Source organism: Sciurus vulgaris (assembly GCF_902686455.1).
Source record: "Sciurus vulgaris genome assembly, chromosome: 13".
NCBI classification, from domain to species: Eukaryota; Metazoa; Chordata; class Mammalia; order Rodentia; family Sciuridae; genus Sciurus; species Sciurus vulgaris.
The window spans coordinates 17,493,537-17,518,975 of record NC_136474.1 but is presented as its reverse complement, the minus strand read 5'-3'; the positions used below and the strand labels follow the sequence as shown (position 1 = coordinate 17,518,975).

General features: G+C 41.7%; 1 protein-coding gene across 1 annotated transcript in view; it reads left to right on the top strand.

Annotated features, from left to right (window-relative positions):
• Positions 1–22,165: 22,165 nt before the first annotated feature.
• HSD17B3 (hydroxysteroid 17-beta dehydrogenase 3) overlaps positions 22,166–25,439 on the top strand; it is a gene marked incomplete at its 5' end in the record, with an annotated part of 35,445 nt that continues 32,171 nt past the window's right edge. The window contains 2 exons of the mRNA XM_079108916.1: positions 22,166–22,319; positions 25,317–25,363. Of these exons, the coding sequence (XP_078965042.1) occupies positions 22,166–22,319; positions 25,317–25,363 (201 nt within the window). The remainder of the gene's footprint in view (positions 22,320–25,316; positions 25,364–25,439) is intronic.

Sequence of the window (25,439 nt, the reverse complement as noted above, 5' to 3'; positions counted from 1 at the left end):
TGTCATACTAAAAACATTTTCTTTAAAATTAGTAACAAGATAAGCTTTCACTCTCACTGCTCAAGTACTTGCAATTTTAGCCAGAGCAATTAGGCAAGAGAAGGAAATAAAAGGGATACAAAGAGTCAAAATATCTCTATTTTCAGATGATATGATCCTGTACTTGGAAGATTAAAAAAAAAAAACACAAAAAAACTTAATCAGAAGATGTCTAGAGCTGATTCAGCAACAAATCTAGCAAAGTAGCAGAATACAAAATCAATGCAAAAATCAATGGCTCTGCTGTACACCAGTAATACGTCTGCTAAAAAAAGTAATTCAGAAAAGAATCCTGTTTACAATAGCACAAAACAATGACAACAGAAACAAACTAGAATTAAATGAGTTGAGAAGGTGAAAGATCTCTACAATAGAAACTGTAGAACACCAAAGAAAGGAATCGAAAAGATGAGAAAATGGAAAGGTCTCCTATGTTCTTGGATAGGCAGAATTAGTATTGTTAAAATGGTCATATTACCAAAAGTGATCTAAAGAGTCAATGCAATTCCAGCAAGCTATCAATGACATTCTTCACAGAACTAGAAAAATAAGTCTGAAAATTCACACAGAAGAATAAAAGACCCAGAATAACCAAACCAATCCCAAGCAATCCAATGCTGGAGGCATCACAATTTCTCACTTCAAATTGTATTACAGAGCTATAATAATGAGGACATTGATATTGGCATAAATATTGGCATAAGAACAGACATGTAGACCAATGGAATAGAAATGAAGACAGACAAAACTGCACAGATTCTGTTATGTGATCTTTGACAAAGATACCAAAAATATGTGTTGGAGTAAGCACAGCCTTTTAAACAAATGGAGCTGGGAATCCTGGATTTCCACATATGGAGGATTGAAACTAGACCCTTATCTCTCACTCTGCGCAAAATCCAACTCAAAGTGGATCAGAGTCCTAGGAATTAGGCCATAAGCTCTGTAACTATTAGAAGAAAATATAGGGTCAGCACTCTTAACATATAGGCACAGGCAATGACTTCCCCAATATAACACTTAAAACTCAGGAAATAATACCAAGCATTAATAAATGAGTTGGCATGAAATTAAAAAACTTCTGCAACAGCAAAGGAAACAAGCAAGTAGAGACTGCCTATAGAATGGGAGAAGCTCTTCACTACCTAGTCCTCTGACAGAGGTTTAGTATCTAGAATATATAAAGAACTCAAAAAGCCTAATACTAAAAAAAACAAATAATCCAATTAATAAATGGGTAAGTGAACTAAACAGACATTTCTCCAAAGAAGAAATACAAATGGGCAACAGATGTATGAAAAAAATGTTAAACATCTTTAAAAATTTTTTTATTTATTCTAAATCCATTGTACATGACAATAGAATGCATTTATACACTTTGATAAATCATACATCAAGGAAGTATAATTTCACATTTTTCTGATTGTACATATTGTAGGATTCAACATCTTTAGTAATCAGGGAAATGCCAATCAAAACTATGATGAGATTTGATCTCACCCCAGTCAGAATAGCAGTCATTAAAAATACAAAACAAACAAACAAAACAACATCAAAAAAACAACAACAATAACTAAATGCTAGTGAGGATGTGAGGAAAAAAGGAACATTTTACACTGTTGGTGGGATTGTAAATTAGTAGAATCACCATGAAGATCAGTATGCATGCTCTTCAAAAGACTAGCAGTGGAACTACCATATGACCCTGCTATACCACTTTAGTATTTATCCAAAAGAATTAAAGTAGCACACTATAGCAATACATACATACCATGTCTAAAACAACGTGATTAACAGTAACAAAGTTATTATTACTATTATTTTTTGGGTATTGGCAATTGAACTCAAGGTGCTTTACCACTGAACCACATTCCCAGACCTTTATTTTTATTTTTAAATTTTGAGAAAGGGTCTCACCAAGTTGCTTAGGGCCCCACTAAATTGCTGAGGCTAAACTTCAATCCTTCTGTCTCAGACTCCCAAGTGGCTGGGACTACAGGTATGTTCCACTGAGACTGGCACAGTTGCTGAGTTATGGAACCAACATAGGTGTCCATCAACAGATGAATTTTATATATATATATATATATATATATATATATAATTATATATATAATATATATGAAATGAAATGAAATTTCACTTGGCTATGAAGAAGAATGAAATTATGTCATTCACAGGAAAATGGATGGGACTAGGGAATTTCATGCTAAATGAGGTAAGACAAACTTAGAAAGTCAAGGGTCTCATGCCCCCTTGCCACATATGTGGAAGCAAAAAAGGAAAGGACAGGAACTTCATAAAGATAGAAGACAGACCAGCTGTGTAGAGAAAGGTAATTAGGGGAGGGAGGAGAGGAGGGAAAAAGGAAGTATGGGGGAATGAAATAGACCAATTTGTACTATGTACATGTGCAAACTTATCATAATGACTCCTATTATTATGCATAATTATAATGAAACAATTAAAAAAATAAGCTTCCAAGAAACCATAGCCTCTCCTGATACTCAAAATAAGGTACCAGAAAGTGATCAGGCAATAATCAGTATGGGGAACACTCAGAGAATTTAAAACAGCTATTTTAAGGAAACTCAGTGTAAGTGAAATAAGCCAGGTACAGAGAGACAGCTATCACATGACCTTACCCATCTGTAGAATCTAAAAAGTTGATCTCATAGAAGTTGAGAGTAGAGGGGCTGGGGTTGTGGCTCAGTGGTAGAGTGTTTGCCTAGCATGTGTGAGGCACTGGGTTCAATTCTCAGCACCACATATAAATAAACAGATTAAATAAAGGTCCATTAACAACTAAAAAAATATTTAAAAAAAAGAAGTTGAGAGCAAAATGCTGGTTACCAGAGACCGGGGGGAGTAGGGCTGGGGAAGGATGGAGAAATGGTGACTAATGGGTATGGAGCTACAGTTAGAGAGGAGCAAGAAGTTCTGGTGTGCTATGGTAGAGCAGGGTGCCTACAGGTAACAATAATGGACTGTACATTTCAAAAAGCTAGAAGAAAGAATTTTGAAAGTTTTCACCATCAAGAAATAATATATATTTTCATAGATAAATATGCTTTGCCTGACTTAAATATTGTGCAATGTATATATGTATCAAATCATAAAATGGTACCTCATTAATATGTGTAATTTTTGTTTTATTTAATATAATAAATTTTTAAAAAATTAACCTTCATATTCAAGAATTTTGACAAACTCCATAGGCAAATGCAGAGATCCACATCCAGACACTGATGTAAAAATACCAAAAGCAAAATACAAAAATAAAATCTTGAAAACCAGAAGAGAAAAACTACAAGGAATTCCCAATATGATTAACGGCTGACTTCTCATGAGAAACGATGGGGGCCCAAGGAAATGGAAGCAGCATTCCAAGGGCTGGAAGGAGAGTCCCTGAAATGGAGTAGAGTACTTCACAGGCATGACATTACCTCTAGCTTACCTCGTTATGTATACCTGGGGATATGACTACATCTCAATCATGAACTCATCTAGAAGAATGGGTAAAAGAGTAACTTTAGAATAACAGTCAGTCATATTCTTCATCTTTTGCCTTTACCTTAGGATCTGAGAAAACCTTATTCATTAATTCAGCAGTCCTAATAAAGTCCTGGAAGCTGTGTTCTCTGTATGGGTATTCCTATTTTAGAAGGGACTCTTGGTTCATAAGTTCTGGTGATAACAAGCTCTGAAGACAAAAAGGCTTGCAATGTTCTGAGTGGCACTGTCCCATAGAACCTTCTATGCTGATGAACATGTTCACTACACGTGGCTATGGAGCACCTGGAACAGCTAGTGTAATTGAGGAGTTGAGTTTTTAGTTAAATAATTTAAGTTTAATCACCTATGGCCAGTGGCTACTCTATCAGCATCTCCTAGGTCACATTGAATTCTTTTCCTATGCTTCCCTCCTGGAGTAAAGCACATAGTTTATTCTGTGTGGTGAGCCTTATTATTATCATTTTTTAAAAACTGATAATCAATTTAATAAATAGCTAACGTAGGCATCTACAGTGGTGACTTCGACCTCCACTCTTAGATCAGTGGAAGTTCTCTGCTTAACAATCTCAGAAGGGCTAATTTCAGTGAGTCATTGGTGGATTCTCTTCTAGAACATGGGTTCTAGAACTTTCACAAAAGGTATTTTTCTCCTAGTGATTCTCAGAGTCTTGCTGGTCTAAGCTGGTCCTTGCACTTTGAGATTCTTTTCCTTTGCACCTTTAAACCAAGTCAGCAGACACCTTCTCCAGGGATTTCACACCGACGTTGGCCAGGGTAATTCTAATTCAGTGAATCACCTCTGCTTCCGTGGGTGGTATCTTTACAAGCCCCGGCTGCAGCATGATCTCCTGACCAACGTGTTCCTTGGTAGGAGTGAACAGCAGTGGGTGGGGAGTCGATGGAGCAGATGTCTGAACAACCGCAACGCCATCTTCCTCAGAATGCCAGCCTTTTTTTAATGAACATTTTCAACATGAATAAGAATGAATTGCCTTAGAAGAAGAGGAAGGGAAACATTAGCTGTACTTGCTACATAAAATCTTGTTGCTAATTGGCTTCTGAGTCTAGCACTAAAAGACACGATGATTTTTTTAAAATGATTTAAAATTTATTTTTTCTTATTTACTTTTTGGGTACCAGGGATTGAACCCAGTGGTGCTTTAACCACTGAGCCACATCCCAGTCTTTTTAATTGTATTTATTTATGTGTTTATTTTGAGACAGGGTATTGCTAAGTTGCTGAGGCTGGCTTTGAACTTGCGATCCTCCTGTCTCAGCCATCTGAGCTGCTGGGATTATAGCTGTGCACCAGCTATATTATATATATATATATATATATATATATATATATATATATATATATATTATAGCTGTGCCAGCTAATTTTTTTTTTTTTATGGTGCTGGGCATTGAACCCAAGGCCTTACACCTGCCAGGCAAGCACTCTACCACTTAGCCACATTCCCAGCAATGCTGTGTTCTTTTAAAGTGAAATTTATGCTCATGAAACATGTCTAAAAAAATCTAAATTGAGTAGAAGAGGACCTGGTAAATAATGGGTGTTCAAAAATAATCGTCGACTACAGATATGGACAAACCACACGATCCAGAGGCAAGCTGAGAGATGGTCTCATTTGTTTTTCTTTTTTTTTTTAAATTTTTTTTCTTTGTAGTTGTAGATGGACAGCATGCCTTTACTTTGTTTATTTTTATGTGATGCTAGGGATCGAACCCAACGCCTCACACGTGCTAGGCAAGCGCTCTGCCACGGGGCTACAGCACCAGCCCCTCATTTGTTTTTCTTGAATCCTTTTTCCTTAATGTACTTCCACAAAATGTAAATGAAGGTGAAGTTCTCTCTTCCAAGGTAATGAAACTTGGAACATCCACAGGGTTCGTTCAATTGGGAGTGGGTCTCTGTTCTCTTCCTCCCTGTCCCTCCATATTCTCACCTCTGGTGTGAGAAAGCATGGATTTTAGCAAGGTAACGTTTGGTTTGCCTATAGGTTGTTTCCTGGGAGCCTACATATCCAGGACAATTGGGGACTTGAGGTGATAGGCAAAACCAGCCCTGGTGAGCTGGAAGGAGGCCGACTGGCCTTGAAAGGTAATCAGAAGGAGCCGTGAAGAAGTCCCATCACCCTTTGGGACCCCCGTGGATACCCAAATCCAAGGGTGCACATGTCCTTTTGTCAAATGACACAGTATTCTTATACAGTCCATGCACAGCCTCCTGTGTACCTTGAATTGTCTCTAGAGTACTTAGAACACCTAATCCACTGTAAATGCTGTGTAGATGATTATTATATCATTTAGAAATAATGACAGGAAAGAAATCTGTATGTGTTCATTACAGGTGCCATTTTGGGGGAATGCTTTTGAGCCATGGTTGGCTAAATCTGTGAATGCAGAATCCCCAGATAGAGAGGGACACCTGTGTTTACCCCGTCTTCTGTACTCCTGGGGTGTTCTTGGTCATCTGCTAGTGAGGGGCCCTTTCTGGTAGCAGGCTGGGCTGGTGCACCCTATCTGGCATGGCCAGTCACTCACGGTTTTGGAAATGATCACCCCAGGTTTCCTTAATAATGACCACATTTGCAGGGTAACACGTTAATGACAACTACCATTCATTTACTCGCTGTTGTGTGAAGCACAAAATTGCAGGGGTCGATGCCGCCTTTCTCTTGACTCCAGCTGGTTTCCAGTTCTTCTTTTCTGGGCTGGGGATGGAACCCAGGGCTCTACACAGGCGAGGCAGGTGCCCGCGCTCAGGGGGCATGGCCACCCAGTTTCATGCTCTTTCAACCTAAGCCTCCCCCAGCCGTTGCTTTCATGAGCCAAGGCTTTGGAAAAGAATGAAATTAGACTCATAAGTTTTGTTCAAAATGTATTTTTTGGACTTATCAAAACTATGTGACTGCCTATCAGAGCTTCTAGTCTGCCTGAGAGTAGTGCTGCCAACCAACTAATGTGATTCAGTTCTAACCAAAAGCAAGGAGGATGGATGCACCTTTCTTAGCCTTTGTGGCTTGTGACAGAAAACTGTGCTGAAGTCTTGGCTTTTGGGGGAATCCTAAACATAACTGGAGGGTGGCCATTATTCTTGTGTTCAGGAACTCCCCAGGAGTTCAGGACTTTAGTTTGGGACGGTTCCTCTAGACGGAGCGTTTCGTGCATTTTTGTCTCAGAGCAGGCGATTGGCTTTGAGAGCCAGAGGTGGATAAGTTACCATGTTTATAGTTGGGTGAGTTGGTCCAGCACTTCTGCATTTAATCTAGGAAACCAGCTACGGGATTGCCAACATCTGGATGGCTGGAATCTCCTAGCTGTGATGCTCCTGTTGGGATAATGTTGGGAGGGAGCAGCTGTGTGATGGTGGCTTCCGGAATCCGATGACCTGGGTTGACATCCTACCTCTGCCAATTTAAAAAAGCAGGTGTAATGAGGTATTATTTAAATAACTTAAAATTTGCCATTCTTAGTGTACAATTTGATGATTTGGGGGGTAAACTTATAGAGTTGGGCAACCACAATTTTAGGACACACAGCCCAGTTTTAGAACATTTCCACCATGCCCCAAAGACCTCTCAGACCCACTTGCAGCCCATTCTCACCCCACAGCCAGCCCCAGGCAACCACTGACCTGCTTTGTATGAAGACAGTTCAGTTTGCTCCACCATGGGTTCCACTGTATCCTTATGAGCACTACAAACAACTTAGTTTTATTTGCTACTAAATGTCTATAGTATTTTGTTCATTTAGTTTACATTTCTAAAAACGCATGAGATCCAATATCCCACACATTTGCACACGATTGGCTTTTCTCTTTAGTTTCCTGCTCATGTCTTGTACTTCAAGATGTTCTTTGGTCTTCGAGTTGGTACATTATGCCTTGAATCTGGCACCTGCTTTGGGTCCATATCTGGCTAGGTCACCTGCCTTACTGTGTGTGTGTCTCTGACTGCCTCCGTTCCTCCCATCCTGACCGTGTGATGGACAGAGGGTCCTTGGTGAACTTGGCGGGGTGAGTCAGCTTTCCATCACTATAACAAATGCCTGAGAAAATCAACTTGTAAAGAGGAAAGGTTCGTGTTGGCTCACAGTTTTGGGGGTCTCCGTCCCTGGTTGGTTGGTCTGTTTCTTTGGGCTTGTTGTGAAGCAGCACGTCTTGGTGGGGACGTGTGATGGAGCAAAACCGCTCACTTCATCACCAGGTAGCCAAAGGAGAGAAAAGAGGCTGGGGTCCCTGACCCCCTTTGAGGGCTCACCCCAATGACCCTTCCACTGGGACCCATTTCTTTCTTTGTTTTCATTTTTGTGGTGTTGGGGTGAAACCCAGGGCCTTCCGCATGCTAGGCGAGGGCTCTACCGCTGAGCTGCACCCCTTTCCCCAGGCCCCACTTAACATTCCCACTGCCTCCCAAGAGTCCCAACCTGGAAATCAAGCCTCCCACAGTCAGCCTTTGGGGAGCGCCCAGGATCTAAGCCGCGGCCTTGGCGATTGAGTTCTGCTCACGGTTCTTCCCTGTCACCCCCAAACATGCATGTGCCACTGAGCCTTGAAGAGACCTCATCCCTGGTTGCACCTTTACTCTTGCCTATGGAAGAATTTGGGCCAGAGGACCCAGCTGGTCTGTGGGTTGGGTTTCTGGGTTTCCAACCCACAGAAACTGTGAGCTAATAAACGATATTGTCTTAAACCATTAAGTTTTGGGTTGATTTGTTCTACAACATAGATAATGAAAGCAGTACTTTTCTGTGTTTGGCTTTGTTGGGGATCAGAAAACAATAACCCTACATATGGCACTTTGGTATGCCAATTCCTTCAAACTAGGGGATTTAGAAAGCAGCAGTTACAGGGAGGAACTGTGTCTGAAGTTCTCTAACCGACCTAGAGGTCAGATTCTTCAGATCGCTGTGAATCGCTTCCCCTGATATTTCATCAACTGTAAGAGACTGAAACGTATGGGAAGAAGAAAGACCAGAGTTGACGCTGTGTCTGAAGCCCAGGCAGACTTTGTCACAAATTATCACTCATTTGCCTGTCCATCTACCTCCCCTGAAAATCATTTACTCTTCCTTGAAATTGCCTACTTCCCCCTTCCCCGTGAAAAGGTATATAAACTTCTATTTTTATTTTTTATTTATTTATTTTTTTATTATAAACAAATGGGATACATGTTGTTTCTCTGTACATGGAGACAAGGCATACCATTTGTGTAATCATAAATTTACATAGGGTATTGTTGTTTGATTCATTCTGTTATTTTTTCCCTTCCCCCCACCCCTTCCACCCCTCTTTTCCCTCTATACAGTCCTTCCTTCCTCCATTCTTGACCCGTCCCTAACCCTAACTCTAACCCTAACACTAACCCTTCCCTCCCCCCCATTATGTGTCATCCTCCACTTATTAGCGATATCATTCATCCTTTGGCTTTTTGAGATTGGCTTATCTCACTTAGCATGATATTCTCCAATTTCATCCATTTGCCTGCAAATACCATAATTTTATCATTCTTTATGGCTGAGTAATATTCCATTGTATATATATACCACAGTTTCTTTATCCACTCATCAATTGAAGGGCATCTAGGTTGGTTCCACGGTCTGGCTATTGTGAATTGAGCAGCTATGAACATTGATGTGGCTGTATCTCTGTAGTATGCTGATTTTAAGTCCTTTGGGTATAGGCCGAGGAGTGGGATAGCTGGGTCAAATGGAGGGTCCATTCCAAGTTTTCTAAGGAATCTCCACACTGCTTTCCAGAGTGGCTGCACTAATTTGCAGCCCCACCAGCAATGTATGAGTGTACCTTTCTCCCCACATCCTCGCCAACACCTGTTGTTGCTCGTATTCTTGATAATCGCCATTCTAATTGGGGTGAGATGGAATCGTAGGGTGGTTTTGATTTGCATTTCTCTTATTACTAGAGATGTTGAACATTTTTCCATATGTTTGTTGATTGTTTGTAGATCTTCTTCTGTGAAGTGTCTATTCATTTCCTTAGCCCATTTGTCGACTGGATTATTTGAATTCTTGGAGTAGAGTTTTTTGAGTTCTTTATAGACTCTGGAGATTAGTGCTCTATCTGAAGTATGATTGGCAAAGATATTCTCCCACTCTGTAGGCTCTTTCTTCGCATTGCTGATAGTTTCCTTTGCTGAGAGAAAGCTTTTTAGTTTGAATCTATCCCAGTTATTGATTCTTGCTTTTATTTCTTGTGCTATGGGAGTCCTGTTAAGGAAGTCTGGTCCTAGGCCGACATGTTGAAGATCTGGACCTACTTTTTCTTCTATAATCTGCAGGGTCTCTGGTCTGATTCCGAGGTCCTTAATCCATTTTGAGTTTAGTTTCGTGCATGGTGAGAGATATGGTTTAGTTTCATTCTGTTGCATATGGATTTCCAATTCTCCCAGCACCATTTGTTGAAGAGGCTATCTTTTCTCCATCGCATATTTTTGGCACCTTTGTCTAGTATGAGAAAATTGTATTTATTTGGGTTTGTGTCCATGTCCTCTATTCTGTACCATTGATCTACCTGTCTATTTTGGTACCAATACCATGCCGTTTTTGTTACTATTGCTTTGTAGTAGAGTTGAAGATCTGGTATTGCAATACCCCCTGTTTCACTCTTCCTGCTAAGGATTGCTTTAGCTATTCTGGGTTTCTTATTCTTCCAGATGAATTTCATAATTGCTTGCTCTATTTCTGTAAGGTACGTCATTGGGATTTTAATTGGAATTGCATTGAATTTGTATAGCACTTTAGGTAGTATGGCCATTTTGACAATATTAATTCTTCCTATCCAAGAACATGGGAGATCTTTCCATCTTCTAAGGTGTTCTTTAATTTCTTTCTTTAGTGTTCTGTAGTTCTTATTGTAGAGGTCTTTCACCTCTTTTGTGAGATTGATTCCCAAGTATTTTATTTTTTTCGAGGCTATTGTGAATGGGGTAGTTTTCCTAATTTCTCTTTCTGAAGATTCATCACTTATGTATAAAAATGCGTTGGATTTATGGGCATTGATCTTGTAACCTGCTACTTTACTGAATTCACTTATGAGTTCTAAGAGTTTTCTGGTGGAATTTCCAGGTTCCTCTAAATATATAATCATGTCATCAGCGAACAGGGATAGTTTGAGTTTTTCTTTTCCAATTTGTATCCCTTTAATTTCTTTGGTTTGTCTAATTGCTCTGGCCAGAGTCTCAAGAACGATGTTGAATAGAAGTGGTGAAAGAGGGCATCCCTGCCTTGTTCCAGTTTTTAGGGGGAATGCTTTCAGTTTTTCACCATTTAGAATGATATTAGCTGTGGGCTTAGCATAAATGGCCTTTATAATGTTAAGGAATGTTCCCACTATCCCTATTTTTTCTAGTGTTTTGAACATGAAGGGGTGCTGTATTTTATCAAATGCTTTTTCTGCATCTATTGAAATAATCAAGTGATTCTTGACTTTAAGTCTATTAATATGGTGAATTACGTTTATTGATTTCCTGATGTTGAACCAACCTTGCATCCCTGGGATGAAACCCACTTGATCATGGTGCACTATCTTTTTAATATGGTTTTGTATGCGATTTGCTAAAATTTTGTTGAGAATTTTTGCATCGATGTTCATTAAGGATATTGGTCTGAAATTTTCTTTCCTTGATGAGTCTCTGTCTGGTTTAGGTATCAGTATGATATTGGCTTCATAGAATGAGTTTGGGAGGGTTCCCTCCTCTTCTATTTTATGGAATACTTTGAGAAGTATTGGAATGAGCTCTTCTTTAAAGGTTTTGTAGAACTCGGCTGAGAACCCATCTGGTCCCGGACTTTTCTTTGTTGGTAGGCTTTTGATGACTTCTTCTATTTCAGTACTTGAAATTGGTCTATTTAAATTGTTTATGTCCTCCTCGTTCAGTTTAGGCAATTCATATGTCTCTAGAAACCTGTTGATGTCTTCGAAATTTTCTATTTTGTTGGAGTATAGATTTTCAAAATAGCTTCTAATTATGTTTTGTATTTCACTCGTGTCTGTTGTGACATTTCCTTGTTCATTCCGAATTTTAGTGATTTGGGTTTTCTCTCGTCTTCTCTTTGTTAGTGTGGCTAAAGGTTTATCAATTTTGTTTATTTTTTCAAAGAACCAACTATTTATTTTGTCAATTTTTTGTATTGTTTCTTTTGTTTCAATTTCATTGATTTCAGCTCTGAGTTTAACTATTTCCTGTCTTCTACTACTTTTGGTGCTGTTCTGTTCTTCTTTTTCTAGGGTTTTGAGCTGTAGTGTTAGGTCGTTTATTTGTTGAGTTTTACTTCTTTTATTAAATGCGCTCCATGAAATAAATTTCCCTCTAAATACTGCTTTCATAGTGTCCCAGAGATTTTGATATGATGTTTCTTTGTTCTCATTTACCTCTAAGAATTTTTTAATTTCTTTCCTAATATCTTCTGTTATCCATTCATCATATAATAGCATATTGTTTAATCTCCAGATGTTGGAATAGTTTCTGTGTTTTACTCTTTCATTTATTTCTAACTTCAATCCATTATGATCTGATAGAATACAAGGTAGTGTCTCTATCTTCTTGTATTTGCTAACATTAGCTTTGTGGCATAATATATGGTCTATTTTAGAGAAGGATCCATGTGCTGCTGAGAAGAAAGTGTATTCACTCTTGGTTGGATGGTATATTCTAGAAATATCCGTTAAGTCTAAATTATTGATTGTGTTATTGAGATCTATGGTTTCTTTGTTCAATTTTTGTCTGGAAGATCTGTCCAGTAGTGAGAGAGGCGTGTTAAAATCACCTAGTATTATTGTGTTATGGTCTATTTGGTTTCTGAAATTGAGAAGGATTTGTTTGACATACATGGATGAGCCACTGTTTGGGGCATAGATGTTTATGATTGTTATATCTTGCTGATTTATGCTTCCCTTAAGCAGTATGAAATGACCTTCTTTATCCCTTCTGACTAACTTTGACTTGAAGTCCACATTATCGGAAATGAGGATGGATACTCCAGCTTTTTTGCTGAGTCCATGTGCATGGTATGTTTTTCCCCATGCTTTCACCTTTAGTCTATGGGTATCTTTTTCTATGAGGTGAGTCTCTTGCAGGCAACATATTGTTGGATCTTTCTTTTTAATCCAATCTGCCAGTCTATGTCTTTTGATTGATGAATTCAGGCCATTAACATTCAGGGTTATTATAGAGATATGATTTGGTTTCCCGGTCATTTGGTTCATTTTTAAATTTTGTTTATTTATTTGTTTGACACAACTTGTTTCCTCCTTTATTTGACAATTCCTTTAGGATAATTCCTCCCTTTGCTGATTGGCTTCTTTGTTTTTCATCTCTTCCTCATGGAATATTTTGCTGAGAATGTTCTGTAATGCTGGCTTTCTTTTTGTAAATTCTTTTAGCTTTTGTTTATCATGGAAGGATTTTATTTCATCGTCAAATTTGAAGGTAAGTTTTGCTGGGTATAAGATTCTTGGTTGGCATCCATTTTCTTTCAGGGCTTGAAAAATGTTGTTCCAGGACCTTCTAGCTTTTAGGGTCTGGATTGAAAAATCTGTTGATATGCGTATTGGTTTCCCCCTGAATGTAATTTGGTTGTTTTCTCTCACAGCCTTTAAAATTCTGTCTTTATTTTGTATGTTAGGTATTTTCATTATAATGTGCCTTGGTGTGGGTCTGTTGTAATTTTGTGTATTTGGAGCCCCATAAGCCTCTTGAACTTGATTTTCCATTTCATTCTTCAGATTTGGGAAATTTTCTGATATTATTTCATTGAATAAATTGTTCATTCCTTTGGCTTGTTTCTCTAGGCCTTCCTCAATCCCAATAATTCTTAAATTTGGCCTTTTCATGATATCCCATAGTTCTTGTAGATTCTGTTCATGATTTCTTACCATCTTCTCTGTTTGTTCAACTTTGTTTTCAAGGTTAAATATTTTGTCTTCAATGTCTGATGTTCTGTCCTCCAGGTGTTCTATCCTACTGGATATGCTTTCTATGGAGTTCTTAATTTGGTTTATTGTTTCCTTCATGTCAAGGATTTCTGTTTGGTTTTTTTTCAATATCTCTAACTCTTTATTGAAATGATCTTTTGCTTCCTGTATTTGCTCTTTTAATTGTCGATTGGTGCGATCATTCAATGCCTGCATTTGCTCTTTCATCTCATCATTCAGTGCGTGCATTTGCTCTTTCATCTCATCGTTTGCTTCTCTGATCATTTTAATTATGTACATTCTGAACTCCTTTTCTGTCATTTCTTCTGCCATGCTGTCATTGGGTTTTATTGATGTAACATCTAGATTTGTTTGCAGCATTTTCTTTCCTTGTTTTCTCATACTGTTCAGGTATCAGTGGACCGCTGAGATATTGCAGATTTCCTCTATTGACTTACAATGTCCCTGAAGATTTCTATATATATCCTCCCTTAGCCTTCAGTAGGCTGAAGTCTTGGAGGAAGTTGATAATGCGGTGGTCCACAAGGAAGCTGCCTCTCTAGGAGTGGTGGCCTTCAGGTGGGGTATAATCCCTGCTAGTGGGCAGAGGTGCCTCCACTTGTTGACCAGTGGTCATCCAAAGGGGACCTAGGCTGCGGGCTGAGGCAAGGCCTGTTTGGGCCTGAGTCTCTGGTTTTACCGTCCTTGTGGGGAAACCTCACCTGCCAGGGAAGACTCACCCGGTGGGGAGGTCTCGCTGGTCAGTTCCCTCCTGAGGTTCCCCTCAATTTACAGCTACCACCTGGGCTGAGCTGCCTTCCTCTGCAAAGTTCCCAGGAGCCCGGCCCTACCTCCTGGGCCTGGGAGCCTCACCCTTCGCAGATGAATCTCCTTAGGCTGCCCCTCCTCAGAGAATCTGCCCGCAGTCCTGGAACCTTCGCTCTGCCCTAAGCGTGTCTCTGTGAGGCTCTTCCACCAAGAAACCTCCTAGATCCTGGGACCCTGCTCTGCGCCTAATCGCCTGGCTATGCGGCCCCTCCTCTGAGCAGCCACCTGGGGGCCCCGTACAATTGCTCTGAGTCCCAGAGACCCGCCGCATGCCTCTTCCTCCAGACAGCCGCCCAGTATTCCGGTGCAGTCACTAGGAGTCCAAGAAACTCACTGTGTGCCTCCTCCCACCAACCACCCGTAGCCCTGGGCAATCAATCACTCCGAGTCGAAGTGACCCTCCCCGTTCCTCCTCCTCCTCCAGGTAACCCCCCGGGTGTTCAGGAGCGGTTGCTCTGAGTGGCTCTGAATCCACGTGACCCGCTGCACGCGTCCTCTGGGCAACCACCCGGAGCTCTGGTGCGGCCACTCAAGACCAAGCGACCCACCACGCTTCTCCTCCAGGCAGCCCCCCTGTGTTCAGGAGCTGTCACTTTAAGTCCAAACAACTCACCACTCGCCTTCTCCTCTGAGCAGCCGCCTGGAGCGCTAATGCAGTCACTGCGAGTCCAAACGACCCGCTGCGCTCCTCCTCCTCCTCCTCCTTCTCCTCCTCCTCCTCCTCCGGGCAGGCCCCGGGGTTCAGAAGTGGTCTGAGTCCAAACAGCTCGCCACGCAGCCCCTCCTCTGGCAACCACCTGTAGCTCTGGTGCAGTCACTCCGAATCCACGTGGCCGCGCTCCTCTTCCTCCTCCTCGTCCTCAGGGCAGGCCCCGGGGTTCAGAAGCGGTCACTTAGAGTCCAAACAGCTCGCCGCGCGGCTTCTCCTCTGGCAACCGCCTGTAGCTCTGGTATAGTCTCTCCGAATCCAAGCGGCCACGCTCCTCCTCCTCCTCCTCAGGGCAGGCCCCGGTGTCCTGAGTCCACACAGCTCTCCTCCCCACTCCTCCCCTGGGCAGCCGCCAGAGCCCTAGTGGTTGCTCTGAGTCCCAGCGCTGTGCTGAGCGGCCTCCTCTCTGACGCTCCCAGTTGTCAGAGTTCACTGCTCCAGCGGGGGGAGGGGTGTCTCGCCGGCAGCTCTACTTCACAAAGTTCCCTGCTTTTCGGGACTACTGTCCCATCCGGGACGCCTCCCCAATGGGAGAGAGTCACCCGGCTGCTTTGAGTTGGTCCCAAGTGTCTCAATATCTCCTCTTTTGAATCCTGAATCTTGGAGCAACATGAAATGCAGCCACCCTCTAGGCTGCCATCTTGAAACCTCAGGACATAACTCTTAGTAACCTTGTTTTTAGTTTAGTGATGACACAAAACAATTTTCTCTACAAACACATTTGAGTAATCCCATGCATGTCAACTCTAATTCACTTATTTTCTCGGAACTCACTTGGCCCGATCTGCCGGTACTTTCGGTTTCGAAACTGCCTCTTCGCTTTGGCTGCGGTTCAGCCTTGAGGGGCCTGACGTTGGGCGCCAGATGTTGGGGTCTTAAGCTCTCTTGCTCTGCTCGACCAGTGGCAAGGGAAGGGGACACTCCCCAACAAGGTCAGACCGGGATAGGTAAGGCCGACTGACCGCCCGCTCCCAGCCCTCCGTGTGGAGGACAATCAGACGCATCAGGGAGACCCGTGACAGCAGGAACTCCTATAAACTTCTAAATTCTATTGGGTTATTGGGTACTCGCCTTCCTGTAACGTCCCCAGGGGGCATTAAGATAGCAAAAATTTCCAGTATAAGAGAAAGTGGCAATACAGAGAGATGTACATAACCAGCGCCATGTTGGATCTACACTTGCTGGGTGGGGTGAATGGGAGCTTCAGTGGAGGAAGAAGCTGATGCTCGGGAGGAGTCCACTGTAAGAACACCTCTCTCCCAGGCTGAGGGCCCCACAGGCTTCCATCTTCTCAGGCTACAGGTGATTCAGAAGAGACGTGGGTGATAAGGAAGTTGAGCAGAGAGAGGGTGGCGGGCAAGGAAACCATCTGTGGGTCTCTCCACACAGGTCAGCCTGCTGTCGCGGGCAGACCAAATTCACTTCACCAGAGTGGTAGAAAAGAAGAGAGAAGGAAGAAGGAAAGGAGGAAGGAAGAACCCAAGCCTTCAAGCCACAAATCTAGTTTAAATTGGTCCAAACTGGTGGTTCATCTGGGCACCAGGCAAGAGGGCACCATGAGTGGGGACCAGAAGAGACGGGAGACCCATGGAAGAGGCATCGGTTGGGAGCCATCCAGCCCAGGTTAATTCAGCTCTGCTAAATGAAGGGAGGTCAGAAGTGACGCATCCTAAGGAACAGCACTACAACTAAAAAAGGTCCAGCTTTGAAAAGGCAGAAAAGAACTCTCAGAAGTGAAATCAAAATCAAATACAAGCCCCCATGAGCGGACTCAGCAGTGATCAGATGTATCTGAAGAGACAATTGATGAACAGAGACAAGATGGGAGAAATGAGGACTAAACTGTCAGACCAGTGTCAAAAAAAAAAAAAAAAAAAAAAAAAAAAAAGATAGAAATATAGGGTGAGCATCCCTAACGCAAAACTCCAAAACCAGAAATGCTTCCAAATTGAAATTTCTGAGTGCTGACAGAAAACAAGGGGAAAATTCCACCCCTGACTCTATGGGCCCGGTTGCAGTCAAAATTGCAGGTGTGCTAAAAACTACTGTGTGGAGTTATTTCAGGCTATCAGTAGAAGGTGTATGTGAAATATATGTGAATTTCATGCTCACACTTGGGTCCCAGCCCCAAGATATAGCTTTATGTGTATGCACATTTTCCAAAATCTGACACAAAAAATAAGCAAAACTGAGATCTGAACCACTTCTGGTCCCGAACATTTGGATAATCAAGACTTAACCTGTGCACGGAAGGAAAGAACAAAAAACCACATAGAAAAATGGCCAGGAGAAAGGAAAAGAAAATATACAGAGAAAAAAAATACAAATAGCCCTTGGACCCATGAAAACATCTTCAACTCTACTAACAAAATGATTTAAGCTGAATGAGGAGGCACACGCCTGTAGTCCCCTCCTCAAGGGCTGAGGTCAGAGGATCTCAAGCTTGAGGCTGGTCTGAGCAACCATCTTAAAATTAATAATAAAAAATAAAAGGGTGGGGATGTAGCTCAGGGTTAGAGCACCCCTGGGTTCCATCTCCAGGATCATAGAGGTCAGGTGGGGAGGAAGAATTTAAAATTAAAATAAATCGTATGCTAAACTGTGGTATATATATACAATGGAATATTACTCAGCCATAAAGAATGATAAAATTATGGCATTTGCAGGCAAATGGATGAAATTGGAGAATATCATGCTAAGTGAGATAAGCCAATCTCAAAAAACCAAAGGTCGAATGATATCGCTAATAAGTGGATGAGGACACATAATGGGGGGAGGGAGGGGTTAGTGTTAGGGTTAGAGTTAGGATTAGGGACGGGTCAAGAATGGAGGAAGGAAGGACTGTATAGAGGGAAAAGAGGGGTGGAAGGGGTGGGGGGAAGGGAAAAAATAACAGAATGAATCAAACAACAATACCCTATGTAAATTTATGATTACACAAATGGTATGCCTTGTCTCCATGTACAGAGAAACAACATGTATCCCATTTGTTTATAATAAAAAAGTTAAAAAAAAATAAATCGTATGCTATTTCTCACCTTTTAGAAAACTCCCAACATTTCCCAGGATACTCTGTTGCCAGGGCAACATATTACCCTCATATATTGTTTGTAAGAATTCAAAATTAAGCCTATTTGCAGCTTAGGAGAAAGTTTTTTTAAGTTGCTTTCTGATCAAACACAATGAGTTCTCATTTGGTTCCTGGTTACCCTCTGACCTCAAGCATAACAGAGAAGCACCTTTTAGACACAATCTGCAGTACAAGTTAGGTGAGAGCAGGCATCCTCGGAGATGGGTGATCTCCCTCCCAGGCCAGGCAATCTTCTTGCGTCTTCAGCTGCTTTTCACAGTGTTCAGAGACAACTGGCATTTCTACCTCCTAAACCTCCAGTCCTTAAGGAATGCTCTCACCTCTAAATGTTTCCAAACTTTTCAACAGTTATTACCTATGCCATGTTTATTTTAAATTGAAGCTTAATTATGTCACAAAGCACTAATAATTGTAAGTTTGATGTGTATTGGCAAGTGAATTCATCCATGTGTGACCGTCGTATAGTCAAGTTATAGAATGTTTCTATTACCCCAAGACATTCGTTTGGCCACTTTCTCCAGCCCCCAGCCTCAGGCAACCATTACTTTGTTTTCTATCACCATAGACCTGTTTTGCCTGTTCTAGATCTTTACTTAAATAGAAGCATAAAAAGAGTATCTCTGGTGTCTGACTTTTTAAACTTAGGATAATGTTTTGGATATTAGTGTAGTTGGGTGTATTAGTAGTTTATTGTTTCCTGAGTAGTGTTCCTATTTTGTTATATAAGTTACAAGTAATATTCTATTTTCTTTGCTCATCCATCTGTTCACAAACATTTGGCTCACTCTTCATTTTGGACCATAAATAAAGCTGCTATGAATATTCATGGGCAAAAACACATTCAAAGTGAATAAAAATTTGACAATACCTAGCTGAAGGACATAAGAATTTACCTTCTGACCCAGCAAGTCTACTTCTAGGGTGAATGCACAAAGCTATTTACCATAGCACTATTTTTGTTAGCAAATGACTGGAGATAATCCATAGATTATGCACAGGGGTGTCAATGAATATGGTACATATTCATTAGAATGCTATGGAGGTGTAATAAGGACCAAAGGGAAGAATATCTCTATGTCCTACTGAGGCAAATTATAGAACCTACTGTTAGGGAAAAAGCAGCAAGGTGTAAAAAAGAGTGTTGTGCTACAGTTCATAAAAAAATACAAGTGTGTGTGTGTGTGTGTGTGTGTGTGTGTGTGTGTTATACCTAACTCATCTGAATGCATATAGATGTGTCTATATGTGAAAATGTATCCTTGTAAATTTAATGGATATCTTATAAATATGAAATGGATGAATATCAAAATCTAAATAAAAATGTAAGGTTTCTTGTAGGGAGAGGAAGCAAATAGAATAGAGAGCATTAAGATCAACTCAAGACTTTTTTCAAATGCATTTCCTTTGTAAATTTGACTTTGAAATCATGTGACTGTTCTACACTTTTATAAAACAAAATTAAGTCACAAAGAATAAAAAAAGATGCAATTTCCAAACAAATAAAAGCAAAAGAAACATCAGTATATACACCCCAGACATAAAAACAAAGATCATGCTAGGAATCAAGATTATGAGTATCAGAGAAAGACAATCTGAATACAAAATCAAATAAGTAAAACTCAGATAAACCTAAATTCTAATGACTCATGAAGTATATTCACTTAAAAAAAGTTTTTCCTAGTTTTGTCCTAGTAAGACTTAGAAATAGTGACAAATTCAGTAACAGCTATTAGGTGTTCAAGTGAAGGTATCAAGTAGGTGGTCATGCAAGTCTGGATGTCAGCCAGGCTGACTAGCTGAAGTGATAAACCTGGGGCTTCTCAGCATGCAGGGAGTCAGCATGCAGGGTCAAGAGACTAGATTATATCACCAAAGAAATGAGCAAATAAAAGAGCAGAGGGCTAAGGGTGACTCCCAGCACATGCTGGTGTCATGCCCTGAACCTCTAGAACTGTGAACTAAATCAACCTGTTTTCTTTACAAATTATGCAGCCTCAGGTATTTTGTTATAGCAACACGAAACAGATTGAAGACAGTCATAAAGAAGAATGAAATGATGGCATTTGCTGGCAAGTGGATGGAAATAGAAACCACCATGCTAAGTGAAATAAGCCAGATGCAGAAAGTCAAGGGCTACATGTTTTCTCTCATACGTGGAAGCTGGAGCAGAATAAGGGAGAAAAGGGGGTGGATATTGGATATCATAAAGACATAGGGAAGATCAGTGGAACAGGAGAAGGAGATGAAGAGGGAAGGAGAAGGAATGGGAAAGGGGAGGAAATGTGGAATAAATTTAATAAAGTCATGCTCTGTGCATGTATTAATACACCACAAGGAATTCCACCTTTATGTATATCTATAAAACACCAATCAAAAATACATAAGTGAATTTAAAAAAATGGATGCAGAAGATGACTTCACAGTCTCCTCACCCTCCATCTCTCCTCACTGATCTTCCATTTCTACCCCACGGCCGCCTTCTCTCAGCACGTACTGACCTTTTGGAAGTACAATTCCATAAGTCCCTGTGTGGCTTCCTGCTGCCCTTAGACTAAATTCCAGACTCCTCACCAAGAGGACCTGGCTGCTCCCCCTCCTCCAGCCTTCTTTCCCCTCCCTGGCTCTCTGTAGACCAATCCCTCTGCTCTATTGTCCTAATTATTCCTCAAATATATTGATGTTCTCATTTCAGGGCATTGAAGGAGCCACTCCAGGAAGCTGGAGGGGAGACCCCCATCTCTGAAGGCCTAGCTACTTTTCATTCAAATTTTAACCCCAAAGTTCATCTCATCACAATTCTTTCTGGAAGCATCTGCTGATGAGTCACTTTAAAACATCACTCAATAGCACTTTTCTCCTCGAGCACTTAAATCCGACTTTACCTTATTCGTTTGTTTATTGTCTGCCTCTCTTACTGGAATCTGAGCTCCAAGACAGAGTCCCTGCTTCCTTGCTATTATATTCCTAGTGCCTTGAACAGTGGCTGCCACAAATAGGCAGCCAACAAGTATTCATTGAATAAATGAATGAGTGAGTTGATTGGGCATCCTTTTTGGTTTCTGTCTTACTCAGTTTTTCATTACTATAACAAAATATCTGAGTCAGGCTAACTTTATAAAGAAAAGAGGCTTATTTAGTTCACAGTTTTGGAGGCTGAAAGTCCAACCAGCATGGCGCAGGCTCCGGTGAGGGCCCCCTCTGCTGCATCACCCTGTGGTGGATTACAAGAGTCAGCTGTGCTTACAAGGCAGCAGTCACATCTTGAAACAGGAAGTCAGAGAGAGATTCAGGGGCAGTGTGGGGAATTTGTAACAACTTGTTCTTGAGAGAACTCTCCAGGTGGTCAGTATTCCCCTCTGAGTGCAAACCCTCTGCTCAGTGACCTAAGGACCATTCATCTACTAGGCCCCACCTCTTCAAGTTCCATTGCTTCTCACATCACCATGCTGGGGACCACACTTCTAGCACAAGAACTTGGTGAGACCAAATCATAGCAGTTTCCAAATCCCTGGCAAGAACTCTGGGCTGCCAATTCTTCTTTGTCTAGGCCTTGCTTTCCTTCCTACTTTTTTGTTTTTGTACCAGGGACTGAACCCAGGGGCACTTAACCACAGAGCCACATCCCCAGTCCTTTATTATTTTTTATTTTGAGACTGGGTCTCCCTAAGTTGCTTAGGGCCTCTGGCTAAGTTACTGAGGCTGGCTTTGAACTTGGGATCCTCAGCCTCCCTCCCGAGTCACAGATTACAGGTGTGCACCACCATGCTCAGTTTGTCTTGTCCACTTTTGTACCTCCACCAGCTCCCCCAAAGTGACAAAAGCCCAACAGTGTCACAGAGATACCGGAAAGAATACTCCATTCAAAAGCATGGGAGTCAGAGGCCATGTAAAGAAGTTACTTTAATCTCAATGCCCCAGAGTTGATGGAATGCACCCAGTGACTCCCAGAAGGACAGTCGCCGTCCCCTAAGCGGCCCCATCCCAGGAGGCCAGTGGAGGGGGACAGGGCCAGGCTTGAGACAGTATTGGCTGCCATACAGTCATGGAAGAGTCCCTGGAACAGTTCTTCGTTCTCGTAGGGCTGCTGGTGTGCCTGGCCTGCCTGGCAAAGTGCGTGAGATTCTGCAAATGTGTTTTACTGAGCTTCTGGAAAGTTCTGCCAAGGTCTTTCTTGCAGTCGATGGGACAGTGGGCAGGTAAGGGGAGCTGTCTATCTCTAATTTATTTTGAAGTTTCTGCCTCTTTTCTCTTTCAGAACAAAGAGATAAATATGGAATTTCAGTTAAATTTGATAAATATGGAATTTCAGTTAAATTTGATTTAATTGGGGGATCTAGACAGCATGAGTGAAATTAGAATTGTCTAAAAAGCAAGATGTGGTAGAATGCTCCTCTGTCCATTCAGCTTCTCACTTGGGTTTTCTTCTTTTTGGTGTTCTCTCCTGATACAAATAATGAACAAGGCAGAAACTTCTGTATCCACATCTCTAGATTTCTAAACCCTAGGTTGTATCCATTTGCTAAAGGGTGTTTAAAAATTCTGAAATACAAATAATGTTAATTTACTTCATTAAAAATCAAACTGGTCAAGCCCCCTTACGAAGTGAGGGTATTGCAAAGTCAAGGCAGCAGAATCTCCATGAAGCTGTTTTCAAGATAGTTAGATGTGGCACCTGGTTTGCACCGATTACAGCACTGTCCCTTGGGATTTGTCTAGTGGAACCACCGTGTGGTTCAGGACTGGGGTTAAGGTGAAGACCATGAGGTCTTGGTTTTAGCACCTCCTTAAAGGAAATGCTAAGGTCTTTGCAGGGGCTTATACTTCAAAGTTAGACACACACACACACACACACACACACACACACAGCCACAAAATCCAATAATTTGGGGCTGGGGAGATAGCTCAGTTGGTAGAGTGCTTGCCTTATAAGCACAAGGCCCTGGGTTCGATCCCCAGCAACCCCCAAAGAAAATCCAATAATTTGCTTTAATTTTAATTTTTAAAAACTCTTTTTGTAGTTGTAGGTGAACAGAATGTCTTTATTTTATTGTTTATTTTTATGGGGTGCTAAGGATCAAACCCAGTGTCTCACCTGTGCTAAGGCAAGCACTCTGCCACTGAGCTGCAGCCCAGCCCCCAATAACTTTTTTTTTTCCAAAGAATTTCAACAGCTTTAGACATATCATCCAGGCTAAATAGGAAAGACTGTTATACCTTTACAGAGCTTTCAGATAAAAACACAGAATACCTGGTTAAAATTGAGTTTCAGATAAATAAGGACTGACTTTTTTGTATATTGCAACCCAAATAGTGCATGGAATTACATTGCACTAAAATATTACTGGTTGTTTACCTGAAATTCGAATTAGCTGGGCGTCCTGTAACCTTCCTTGCTAAACTTGGCAACCTTACAAACATAGCAATGGAAATTTTAAAAAATCACCACATGGAAAATTGTTTAAAATGGCAAGTGGTGCTTCTTACATTTGCAGAGGGTGTGTGTGTGTGTGTGTGTGTGTGTGTGTGTGTGTGCATGTGCACTTCTTCCCTCCTGTGATAGTATGCTGTCTCCAGTGAACCTACGAAGTGCTGAGCCTGAGTGTTCTGGATCTAAAACCCTGCTCCACAAAGAATCAAATGCTGACCCACTGAGCAGACTCAGGACTCTGCTTAGCCCGTGTGCCCCTGATGTAGGATACGGCTCCTCAGAAAAAGTTCAAGTGGACCAGAGAATTAGACCATTTGTAGACTCAAAGTGTAAAGTCTAACCTTTAAAAAAAAATGTTTTTGGTGAGGATTGAACCCAGGGGAGATTTAACCACTGAACTACATCCCCAGCCCCTTTAAAAAAAATAGTTTGAGACAGCATCTTGCTGAGTTGCTTAGGGCCTTGCTAAGTTGCTGAGGCTGAGTGTGAACTTGGGATCCTCTTGCCTCAGCCTCCTGAGCCTCAGGGATTCCAGCTCTGTGCTACCACGCCCAGCCAACCTAACCTGCTTTTATGAGTAAGACTGAATAATTACCACTCGCAAGAGTATAATGTTATTGAGGCATAGGAAGACTTCAGGGAGGACAAGCAAGGGGCAAGAGGAAACCCAGTCACTAAGACAAACATTTTCAATTCCACAGGTAAGAGAACACTGATTTCTTTGATTACTTCACTCGTATGTCTTTATAGGCTTGTGGTCCCACAGTCAGATAGCCTGGGTTCAGATCCTTTGGTCCTCACTTTCAGCAGCGGTTCCTTGATCGGGTTGAGAATGTCTCTGTTTTGGAGCTTCCTCAACGATGAACAAAGGATCACGATGCCTTCTGGGCTTGTTTTGAGCATGCGATGAAGTCATGCACCTAAAATGCTTGAAAAGGTACCTGCAGGAAGAATCATGATCAGTCATCATGATGGAGACATTACCTTAACAACAGTGGCTGGTTTTGAAGTCTCCCCACATGGAGGGGAAGGCCAGATGTACAATGACCTTGAGTGAGTACTTCACCTTGCGTTGTTGGTCAGAGGTCATTTGTGGGCGTGTGTGGACTGAAAGCAGTGAATGTCCAAATTGTGACATTTGCGTGAATGAGGTTCATTCGGGACCTCGTCACTAACGTGTACAATGTTGGGGACAAAAGGACTACAAGACCTATTTGACTGTCGGATATTAATAGAAAGTTCTATTGAGTGCAAATTCTCCAAGTCCCTTCAAGCCACTGCATTCCCTTTGTGCATTTCTCTATTTTCCGCTTTGCTAGGTCCCTTATCTTCCACAGGCTACGAATGCTGCAGGGATGCGGGGTGGCGGGGGCAGAACCCAGGGCACAGTGAGGGGTAGCAGGGAGGACTGCTTGCCCTTGACACAAATTATGGACTGCTTAGATGCTCAGGTCTGGATACAATGTTTCCAGGCTGAAGTTCTCTGCTGTATTTCCCAGCACATTTCCCATAGTCTCCCCAGATCCTCAAACACAACACCACAAAGGAACAAACCAAACCCTCCAAACCACATGCCCTTCCTGCTGGAGGTTTAGAGAGGGCTAGCCAAGACCTGGAAACCCTGCCGCCCAGTGGAGTCCTGCCGCTGCTGTGGAAGATGGAGAATCCTAGACACCCGGATGGAAAGAAAAGGCAGCTGACGAGGAAGAGAAGTATAGAGGGAATTCTCTCCTCTGTTGTTTAAAACCGTTCCCGCCTTTTGCAGTGGTCACTGGAGCAGGAGACGGGATCGGGAAAGCATATTCCCTGGAGGTAAGGTGTCTTCTACTCTTTTTTTCCTTTGAGACAGAGCTTTGCTGGCTTGCCCAGGCTGACCTTGAACTCCTGA